Here is an 11,522-nt window from a genome sequence, read left to right on the forward strand (position 1 = left end):
GGCTGGATGACCTCCTGCCAGAATTAGGGGTGGTTTATCTCACAGATCTTACACAGCAGCCGCGAACGGCCACGAGTGGGGTGTGCCCGGGTGGGGGGGCCGTACCGTGGAGCCCCCCAAACACACTCGCGAGACCGATGGGGCCACGCAAAACCCCCCTTTTCCACATCCCTCCCCTTCGGCTTTCCGCCGAGGCCATTCATGAAATGGCGGCGTGACGCGGGGGGCGGCCGCGGGCCGGGCCCCGCCCCGGGGCTATGTAAGGGCCGGGCCGGCTGTGGGGCGCGGAGCCGAGCGGGGCTGTGGGGCTGCTGTGGGGACACCGACACCAGGCTCGGGGACTGCCTCTGCTGGGGCTTCATGTCCGTGCTCTGCCCCCTGCCCTGGTGAGTGCGAGCTTGCCGTGGGGCGGCTGCTTGCATGGGGTGGGGAGGGTGTGAGCGGGGCATCGCGGGCTGGCGATGTGGCAGCGTGTCGTGATATTTTTTTATCGTGATGTTTCTATCGTGATATTTCCATCCCCGCTGGCTGCGCCCGGTGGCCCGAGGGGGTAACGCCGGGGGGTGCGGGCTGGGATGACTCGGAACGGAACATTAAAAAACAAAACAAAACAACAAAAAACCCTGAAACCAATGCTTGTGCTTGTTCACGGTGCCCCCCTGGGGACAGGGCTGGAGGAAATGGGGTGAAAAAGCGGCCCCGCTGCTGCTGAGAGCTCGCTGGGTGTTGTCGAGCCGGGAATGGGGAGCGCTGCTGGCGGGGTGCGGGGATGGAGCACCTGGTTCGTGAGGTGTGTTGGTTTGTCCATCCCTTGCCACAGGGGTTGGCAGCGTGTGTGGGGAAAACACGGCCGTACAGGAAGGAAGGGACCAGAAATAGATTGCTGACGGCCTCTTCTGCCTTCTTTATTTTTCTGACGTTACTTAAAGCTCGCTGAGCTCTTCTGAGATCCTCGGGTCATGTGAACGCTGTCTTTTGTTCCCAGCCCCGATTATCTGAGATCAGCTGAAATGACTGAAGTGATGATGAACACCCCAGCTATGGACGAGATCGGGCTGAGCCCCCGCAAGGATGGCCTGTCGTACCAGGTGGGTGCTTCGCTGGCTGCTTGGGACGGACAGTGGGTTTGGTCTGGGGTGCTCTTCTGTGGCCTTACCTTGTAGCGGGTCTTTTGGTGACAAGAATCCCAGTGCAGAGCTCTTCCCTGGCAGATGTGACACAGCCTGCACAGAGGCAGTTGCTCTGAGCGTGCAGTCTAACGAGGTGTGCTGCAGGACGCCTGCATATTTATGCCTGAGAAATGAGCCACAAGCCTGTAACAGTGCACCGGAGCATGAAATCAGCTGAACTTTGGGCCTCCGGTAGAAGTTGAAGATGTGCAGAGGGGAAAAGAGTGTGTATTGCTTTTTTTTTTTTTTTTTTGTCAGAATTCTGTGTCTGAATAGTGCAAGTTGTTTGTTTTTTCGCCCGTGTGGGGAAATAGCTGTTCTGCTTTAGTGCTTGAGTTAGTGGAAAGTGTATGACCTTGCCTTCCTCCACTACAGAGGGAGCATGTGGTAATGAGAACGGCTGCTAAACCTGAAGCAATCGGGCTGGTCTGTGCCAGATGTTCAAACAGTTGTCTTAATGGGTCACCATGTGAAGAAGTCTAACCAAGTCGTATGAAATGTTTCTGTTATCCAAACTTTCCAGTGAGAGTCAGTCTGGGTGCCTGGCTTGTTCTAACAGTTGCTTCAACGAGGTTTTCCCCAAGTACTAATGACCTTGATTAGTCTGTTTAGGTTAAGCAGGAGATAGGCCTCTTTGGTTTTGAGTGGATCATCTGAACCTGAAAGCGTTTTGAGTCATAAATGCTGATAACTCATATCTATGCAGGGCTTATGCATCTTAGATTCCTTCTCTGAAGCAGTCTAGTCATAGATGGCTCTTTCCAAATGCCTGCAAGAGCTGGTAAATACCTGCTAGTGCTCCGCTTTGTTGTCAGCCAGACTGATGGTAGAAAGGGCAGAGATACAGAGGGCAGATGCTGATAAGGCACTGGCAGCGTGTGGGCTGTGGCTGAGGGTTCTGCCTCTAAATCAGGTTAGTGTAAAGAGGATTGAAGAAATGGCTGCGGCCTTCCTCTGACTGCTAGGCTGAAAATGTCACAGTGCAAAGTGAGCTGGTTGAAAGCATCCTTCAACAGCTGAAAACTGAAGTTAGAATAGCAAAGACAAATCGAATGCAAACGGTACTGTGAACTCTGTTCTGTCTCAGGGTTTGTCAGTCCTTGCTTCATCCTGCTGTTGGAGAGTGTTTGGTACATGGAAAATTATATACTAGTCTGAGGGCTGTAGGGTAATAACTTAAAACCAGACAGGGCTAATAGAGCATGACTGCTTCTGCACTGAGGATTGGTCTAAGCTGCAACATCTTTTGCTGATCTGCAGAGCTGGGCACTCACAGTGTAAGGGTGATAGCCCTTCTCTATTAGAGACCGAAAAATATCTCCAGACTGGGAGAGGCAAGCTTTTAGTTTCTAAAGTGTCTCTTGTTCTAGTAGTAGAACATGTCATCTGTGTAGTAAAGTAAATACATCAAACTGAGGTTCAAAATGTTGCCCTTTGGGCTGTGCAGAGCAGGGTCTGCCTGAGGACTGGTCTGTAGGGTACTTGGGGTGAGCATGGGGGCTGCTTCTGCCACCACATGTGGACATGAGATTCCTTTGGGTCAGAAAAGGGGGCACAGAAGCTTTGCTAGAATTGTGAAGCAAGTTAGAATCTGCTGGAGACAGACTTGACTTGCAGACCATACTGTTTCAAAGTATTTTTGTTTTCCAAGCAAAGACCTGGAAGTAAATTGAGGAAACAACCACCTCCAGACTATAAACTCCAGCAATCTGGTTCTTCCGTCCTGTGGAGTTCACTGAACTTCAGGGCTCCTGGCTGTCTCCCTAGTTATTTTTCTGAGGGAACTTGACTTGTTTGCTTTTTCCTTCTGCCTCTTCCACTCCTTGCCTCTGTTTATAGTCTGAAGTGTCTGTCTAGACATCACCTGAAGCTATGCACCCCCCAGTAAAACTTCCCAGTATTCTGTGGGCTGACCATTGCTGCTCTTTAAGCACTGATGTGAAAATCCAAACTGCAGAAACATCATGCCTGTGATAACAGAGTTGCCCATACAGACCTAGTAATTTGTATGCAGTTTCACTTGCAAAATGTGCTTTCTTGGCACAGTTACCTTTTTCCGGTTAATGTGCAAGATGCTTGCAAGCAGATCTGCGAACTTCAAAACCCTTCAATACAGAGCAGTTTTTATTCCTGTATTTGCAAGACAAAGTTGCTCTCTGGGCCCTCTGTAGATGGTGGATGTGAATGGTGAAATCTGGGCATGAGTCTCAGAGCACAGGGAGGCATAAACAGAACAGAAGATGCAGATGAGGAGATGATGTCATGCTGGGTCTTGTGCCTGCAGTGAGGAGCTATTTCTGGATCTTTAATAGATATCCCATAATTCCCAAGGGACTGCTAAACAAAAAAAAAGCCAAACCAACTCATTGAAATGCAGCTGATGGCTCAAGATGCCCCTGCTGCAAACGGATGTACCTACAGAGGGCTTTTTCCCCTTCCTGCCTGGCAATCTCTGGAGGGCTGGGCCTTTTCCATGCTAGTTGGAGCTAATGTACTGTATTAGGACTGTACTGCATTAGTGTTGTGCTAGCAACAGGTATACCTCTTCTCTGAAAAGCCTCATCAGCACGATGCCTGCTTGTCCTGTAACACCATTTTGCAGCAGCGTGGATGCTGCTACTGAAATCAAGGCTGGCTTAATCATTTCACTGAACTGTTGTTAAAACAGTACCTTCACCTGAATCCCACGTTGTGTCTTGAAAGTGGAACCAGTTCTGAGCACAACTGAGAATGCTTTGCCCAAAGTGTTTTACATGAATGATGTGTCCTAAGCTAAGCATGATACTCTGCAGCCCAGCTAGCTGGTCCTGTGGGGCCTCAGGCTCCCTTTTAAGGGACTGGCATGTGGAATCTGAGCTTGCCTAATGCAATCAGCTGGGGTTTGGTTGTCATGGGGAGCTTGAGCTCTTTAAGTCATGATCACATCATGCTGGGATCTGTCTAGGTTAATCACAGCCACAGTTAGCTGCAAATTGCGTCAGACCGACTGAATCTAGGTAAATAGGCTTACTGCTCCATCCAGTGTCTGTGGCAAAAGCTTGGGCCCCCTGTCTTGTTGGGAAAACTGGTGCAGGTGAATGCAACCTCTTCACCCGTCCCTGAAGCACGGACTTTCTCAGGAGTTGTGGTGTTCAGTGATGGGGGACTTGAGCTGCATCAGTGCAGAGAACAGAGATGTACATCTAGCTTCCCAGCTAAACTGGGGAGAGGGAAAGCAGTAGTTCAGCGGGTTTGGATGCAAAAGCCTGCATCGTGAAGGGAACAACATGTTGCTGACCTGGGGTCTAGCAGAAAAGGATGGAAGTTAAGGTTCCTCTTGTTTGATTGCAAGGTGCTACTTATCTGTGTAGCCTTGGCTTCCCCTGGGGAAATCCTGTGTTAGGGCTGGTGCTTGTCATTGTCAGAAGGTCTTCAGACTGGGCTGCGGAATTTGGTAAATACAACTGAGCTTAGGATAACTTGATCTTCCACTGTACATAGCACATTTGATGCAGTTACTAGACAAAATCCTCAGGCTTAATTATTTTAGGATGAATTAATGTTTATTCCAGGTCTTGGACCTTAACTGAAGGCATGAGCAAGATATGGAATGAGCAGAGCCCTAACTAATATGTTCAAATCTACCCTCTGTAAAAGAATGTTCTGCTGAAATTCAAACGGAGGACAAACAGCTAATCATAACATCTCAGTGCATGTTTTTTCCTCCCTCCTTGATGTCTCATTACTCTGGAAAATTATGATGCATGAAGTTTCCCTGCCACTGTCCCCAAAGACAGGGCAATGTGTTTGTGACTGGGGAGTTGTCATAGCTCATAAACCTGAGTCACACACTGTGTGCATACTAGATGGAGCTCGGTTTCGAGTCATGACTACTGCATGAGTGAAACTTAGCAGCATTACTTCTTGTAACTGGAAAATTTCTCCAAAAAGCACACTGAGATGATTTAAATATTTCCTGGAATGAGCTTGCTCTGCTTCTTAATGGCAGCAGAGTTTTATTTCAATAACTAGAAATAATTAGAAATCAGAGCTTTGACTTGATGCTGCTCAAGAGGCACAAAACTTACCTTTTAGTATTCAGAGCAGTGGTATGTGTACGTCAGGGTATATCCTGTACCTGAAGTGATAGGCCTCTCCGTGCAGACCTTCATGTCTTACGTTAGTAATACCACAATGAGGTAAAGCTTTCCACCAAAATGGTAACCTAATTTTGAAAGATCTTACCTTAGTCTTCCTAAAGCTGGAACAGTTTCCAGCCTGTATGTGTAGGGAGGCAAGCATTTGAACTATTTGTTTTGGTATGAAGTATATGTTTGAATTTACGAGTGTCACTTGGATTATGGTAGCTCTGAACTAATCTTCTTAATTGTCTGACATCTCTCCTGCTTTTGGTGTTTTTTCCCTGTGAATGCTTAGAGAGGGTATGAGCCTCCCCAGGGCAAAGGGAACTTTCCGTTCTTGTTGCCAAGACTTCATTCAAGGGTAGCAGAGCCAGATCATCTGAAACAAAGCAAATATGATCTTCAGAAAATCATTTCAAGCTTTCATTTTAAATACTGCTTTCACTACCCTTTCCATCCTGAAAGACAGCAGTTCCCAAAACATAATCTGGAGAGGCTTGTGAAAACCAGTCTTGCTGCAAGCAAGAAGCTACACTGAACAGCATACACATGTGCTTAGTACCTCGAGATAGAAGAAGACTCTTGCCACAGGCCAAGATTTGGGACACTGCCACGGAACTGGGGATATACGGAAGCAGTTGTAGTACCTTATCAGGTATATACCTGATGATAATACCACTGAATTACATCTGCACTTGCTTATAGCTAGCCTTCCCAAACAACCAGTTGGTGGCTGTCATTTGTCCCCCATCAAGTAACAGAGGTCAGCAGCAGGCATCTGGTACAGCTGTGTGCAAGGCGGCTCCCTCTGATAAATGTGGGGCAGAAGCTAAGCCATCACTGCTGTGCTCTCTGGGTGATGGGGAGATGAAAAGTCTTCCCCTCAGGTGGGTGAGCAAGCAGAGAAGCTTGCGGACAGGTTTTGTTAGACAAGCTGTCCTGGCTGTTGTGTAAAAGGGTTCAGAGCTAGCAGGTCAGATCTGAGCCTGTTGCATCCTCACTGAGAGGGGGAATTCACTACAAGTTTTTTCAGAGATTTTTTTTTTTCCTTCCTATTGTCTACAGCTGGAGTAGGACCAGATTCTGCGTATGGGAGCAACAAATGCAGCGTGGCCCTGCTGGTGTGGGACAACAGAAAGCTGGTGCTTGCTGATCATAAAAAGAGCCTGGCAGCTCTGCTTAATTTGGGGCTGACCTAGGAGACTTTTCCATACCATTTCCCTGAATGTGCAAACAGTCTTAATCTGAAAACCACTTCCCTTCAGTCCTTGCACTTGGCCTGCAGTGCTGTCCTGCTTGTCATATGCTAGGAAATTTGCCTTTGTATAATTTTTCCATTGACTGTCCACACCCCTTGAAAATGCAGTTGCAACATCTCACTTCATGCTGCTTCTATGATTAAAAGACATGACTTAGTGGAAAAAATCTTGACCTTCTTAGGTTTGGCCTGTCCTGCAACTGTTTGAGATAAGATTGTGCTGGTTTTTTATTTTAAAAAAAAAAAAAAGCTGCACGCCACATTTCAGGGCTGTTTGTTTTTTAAGGAAATGACTACTACTTAGTTTCTGGGAAAAAAAAATGGCAGGCTAGGTCAAATTGGAGCAATTTATTTGAAAATAATATGCTTAAAATGATACCAGTCAAAGGTTAGTTTAATTATTATACTGCTATTTTTCTTGCACAGGAGGCTATTTTCGTGGACATTATCAGCTTATATAACCTCATGAACCACACTTCTTTTTCCATTGCAACTTTCTAAACAATGTAATGTCAAGGGTATTTTTTTTTCCTATCCTGAATTTAGATGACTTGATGCTTAAGAGCCATCAACTGTATTTCCAGTAATGCACTAGGTGTCTGAAACTGTCTTTGGCCAAGTAGAAGCCACAAAGCTTCAAGAAACAGTTACGGTCTCACTTACCCTGGGAGTGATTAATAGCAAGTAACTCATGCAGCAACACCCATGTGAAGGTGCCTGTGTTCAAAAGACCTCACTTGCCCTTGTACACGTGGAAAGCACGTGGATGGTGGGTGCTGTAGTGGGAACTCATCTCCTATCATTGTCCCCAGGACAAAGTGGCTGTATGTAAGAACTTGTGCATTAAGTTGTAAGTCATTTTCCTGAGTATCTGGTCCTGAAGTTACTTTGAGTTTGCATCAAGTAGTGGTCTGGCCTTTTCAATAACCTGGTTCACACAAAGATTTGGATTTAAGGGAGAAATATGGCTAAATACTAGAAGACTTATTATTGATGAGGTAATGGTGTAGTTAATAGCTGCTAGGTTGAAGAACAAGTTAATTGGGTGGTGTTCCAGTTTAAAATTTGGGTCAGGCTTTCCGGAATTGGTGGGTACCTGTATGGTTGGCATGAGGAGCATGGTGCTTGATGGTTAATGCTTAAGGCTTCAGGACAGGGAACCTGCTTTTGCAGCTTTTCTCACCCAGCAGTTCTCTGGGTGAGGTAGGGCTTGATAACCGTTCTTGTAGCAGGGCATCTTTTGTTTTTTCTGTTCACGCTGCCATTTAGTCACACAAACCTGTTGTTAGTGCTCCACTGCAGTGGCAGACTTTCCTGTACCTGCCTCAGTTTTTGTTGGGATCAAAGCCTGTAGTCCAGTGGCACTACCAGTGAGTGTAGGTCCTGGTGCTGCTGCCGGCCATGAGCACATTTAGCCTGGCAAGCTATGGGTGGGAGGGAAGGGTTAAGGTATTACTGTGTACCTGTAGGGGCTGGAGACAAGGAGGTCCTTGTTGTTGCACTGGAGTACATAATTCCTGGCCATGCCACAGATACCTCCTGCCATAAGGAATATGGTCCAGTTTCCAACCCTTGGTCTGGTCTCTAACCCTTCCACAAAATACGTATCTTCCTGCTGAATTTCGCTTCTGATGTATGACAGCTGAAGCATGCAGAACACTGCCGAAATATCCAAAATGCGGCTGAACTTATCTTCCAGGCTGGTGCTGTTGCCCAGGAGTTGTGCCAGGCACAGGCCCGTGTGGCAGGGGTCAGGACTGATACAGTGCTGTGCTGCTCTGTGTCTCCCTCCCCTTCTGATGGCAGTGCCTGGAGCACAAGTCTGTTCTCGTGTGTAGTTTGGCCAGCAGCAGGAAATGAGATCTCAGATTTGCAGATTGAGATATCTCAGTTTGCAAAATCAGGAGAACTCATGCAAAAGCTGTGGCGGAGGGGTTGAGGCTTTCTGGATGAATAACCAGAAAAGCAGGGGCCTGTTTGGTGAGCCCTATCCAAGTAAATGTATGCCTTGGAAGAAGGCCTCTGGGCAGTGCTTGTTTGAAGCAATCTGATGTTATAGGAAGTTGAGGAGCTCTTCTCATCACTTAGTTGTTTATTTTGTGTCCGGACACTAATCCACCCTGAAGACCAAGTGTCTTGAGAGTTGTTTTTTGTCTTAGGCTGCTTGACAGCAGCTCCTCTCACAGACTCTTTCTTGGCTCTTTCAGATCTTCCCCGATCCCTCTGACTTTGACTGCTACTGCAAGCTGAAGGACCGCCTGCCCTCCATCGTGGTGGAGCCAACAGAGGGCGATGTGGAGAGCGGGGAGCTAAGATGGCCGCCAGAAGAGTTCCTTGTGCAGGAGGAGGACGAGGAGGAGGAGGAGGGGGAAGAAAACTGTGAAGATGCAAAGAAGGACAACAAGGAGCAATAAATGGCTTCTAGGGAAAGGCAAGGGACTGCACCCTTCTAAAGGAAGAGCCACACTTTTTCGAAAGGCTTTTTAAAGGAAAAAAAAAAGACAAGTTCAACTTTGCACCTGCAAGATCTTAGTTTTTTTGTATTCTCTGTATTGAGAACTGAAGCCCTCGGTGTCAGCAGACCTTCTGAGGAAGGAAGTGTCGCAGAGAAATGTTTGCTGTTCTTGAGATCACTATCTGTATTTTTCCAAGGTGGAGACAGCAGTGAAATTCCGAGCACGTGGTGGAGGGTGACCACACAAGGGATGCTGGAGGGGGGAGCGTGGGGATGGAGGAGTGCGGAGGGAAAGCAAGCACAGCAGTGCTCAGCTGTGAGCTGCCTCTGACCAAAAGCCTGAGAACAGAGGAGTCATCTCTCAGATCTGCCTTTCTTAAAGCTTCCATTTTGTGTGTCTGAAGGTAGAAGGGTGTCCATAGCGAAGCATCGCTAAATGCTCTACTGCTGAGGGGCCCGTAGCTCTCTCCAGTTCGGCACCTCCTAGAGTCATGTCGGAGTCATACATCCATAGGAGTAGTGGGCTTCTTGCTCTCGAGCCTGTACCAGTCACTTTCCTAAAGCTGGTTTTTCCCCCTCAGTTTGCCTTTAGACCTTTCGGTGCTGAACAGCTGTATTTGCAGGGTGATGTTAGGCTGCTGCTTGTCATCTCTGCTGCTGCAAGGATCTAGTCTATCTTGCAGGTGGTTAGCATGAGGTAGTGCAAATCCAATGTAAAGACACGTTCTGTTTGCAGCATGAGCTCATGTAGATTTGAACACCTTGGATTTTTCTCTCCTATTTGCCAAGGCTGCTGCTGTTGGTCTTGTCTTGTTTCTATGCCCAAAGCTACAGGGTGGGGATTACACCTGCTTGCCTTGGTGTCTGAGGCTGTAGGGTTTCATATCTCCTACTTGCTGCATCATGGGCTTGTGAGGGTTGGGTTGGGGGATGTCCTTCAGCTCTGAATTGCAGGGCCTCTCATACCCTGGCAGTGCAGGGCAGGTTTGGCTGCTCCTGTAGGAACCTGCAGAGGGGGGAGTGCTGCCAGAACTGGAGGTAACCCAGAGGTTAGATGCCAGATCTAGGGTGGATTGTCAGTGGGAAGGGTGAGGGCTGCCGTGCTGTTTAAAGAGTATTATTAGCCTGAGTATCCTGAGATAGGATGTCTGCTTTGTGGCATGGGTGAAACATTTGTAGGTGTTTAATGAAATGCAGATTGGTTTGCAAAGTCTGTGGTTGTCCTTATTTACCATATCCTGCTCCAAGGAGGAATATCCTGTCTCTGGGGAGGAGGCAATTCTGCTGCCAAACAGGGTAACCCACTGTTTTCCTGGAAAGTGATGCTCTTGTGGCTTTGTGGATCAGCTCAGGGAGCCAGTTGCTCTTGGAATAGGATGAGAACAGTTACTACCTAAACCAAATCTGGAGTCACAGAAGAGGAAAAGAAATGTCAAGGCCTTAACCAAACTTTCATAATAATCCCGATGCCACCCCCCTTTGCTTATAACAGGTTTCATTTTTAAAATATATTTGAACATGTGTATTTGTATTTTTAATACCTCATAAGTAGTTAAGTGCTGGTGGGGGTTGGGAACTACTTTAAAAATGTTGACAGGATTGTTTCAGTCTTTGTGTTCAAACATAATGGCAATAACTTATCAGCTCTGCATCACTGTTTCAGACAGATATGAGTTTGGAGATGAGTTAGCACAAAGCAGGACAAATTCAGTGTTCGTACACTGCAGCTGGTCTCTAACCTAGTGATGCAGCCCTGATTATACGTTCTCCTTGACTGTCTGGGTGGATGGTTCATCACCGAATGGTCATGATGTAGTGATGCTACTTTGACAATTGTTTCAGCTGTTATATCTGTAACACTTGTTCTAGTCTTGCTGTCTTAATGGAATGAGCTCGTACACCTGTATACCAGCCAATTGTCCTATTTCTAAGTGTTACTCTGTTGGTCTCAGGCTGTACCACTAAGTCAAAGCTGTATATCAAAGATAATACCATGTTGCAGCAATGAGATGGCAATCCTTGGACTTCAAACCTGCTGTCTGCCCTAAAGACTTGTGTAGTTCTGTCTGCATCCTTTTTTGGAAGTATTGTGTATATTTCTATTTGTCGTTGAATGCATCTAAAGAACAAAGCACTCCAGTAAAAATTCCTCCTGTTGTATGATATACATTCTATATTTCTGTAATTCTTTTTTGAGCCTCAGGGAGAAGCTAGCATTTTTTTCAAACTACATTTTTGTCACTGTGACAGTTGTAAATAAAGTTTGAAAATGCTTTCCAAACATACTGGCGTTGCTCTTACTGCTGGGGTGGGCTTGGATAGCCAACTTTCCAGGTAATGACCAGTGCTTGTGTTTCAGGTATGAGGGGTGCTGACTTGCAAGGCTAATGCAAATACCCTAAAGTACTCGTATCTGTCAGGTTGAGGCTGCCCTTTGAACATGGGAACTCGTGTTTCATGTATCTGGTTCACCTAAGAGCATGTGAGCCTGAATCAACTTGGAGGGTGAGGGACAGTGT

The 11,522-nt window shown here is 46.8% G+C and overlaps 1 protein-coding gene across 2 annotated transcripts; it reads left to right on the forward strand.

The window, feature by feature from the left end:
• Positions 1-225: 225 nt before the first annotated feature.
• On the forward strand, positions 226-11,286 carry LBH (LBH regulator of WNT signaling pathway). Of its 2 annotated transcripts, none has more exons than XM_068675884.1 (3): positions 226-386; positions 986-1,088; positions 8,756-11,286. In XM_068675884.1, the coding sequence occupies exons 1-3, from the start codon at positions 361-363 to the stop codon at positions 8,960-8,962; spliced, it is 336 nt and encodes a 111-aa protein (XP_068531985.1). In that variant the 5' UTR covers positions 226-360; the 3' UTR covers positions 8,963-11,286. The 2 variants fall into 2 exon arrangements, with proteins under 2 accessions (XP_068531985.1, XP_068531986.1); XM_068675885.1 differs by having other exon boundaries at positions 248-386; positions 930-1,088.
• Positions 11,287-11,522: the final 236 nt, after the last annotated feature.

The sequence above is a fragment of the Anas acuta genome, chromosome 3 (genome assembly GCF_963932015.1).
Source record: "Anas acuta chromosome 3, bAnaAcu1.1, whole genome shotgun sequence".
Lineage (NCBI taxonomy): Eukaryota > Metazoa > Chordata > Aves > Anseriformes > Anatidae > Anas > Anas acuta.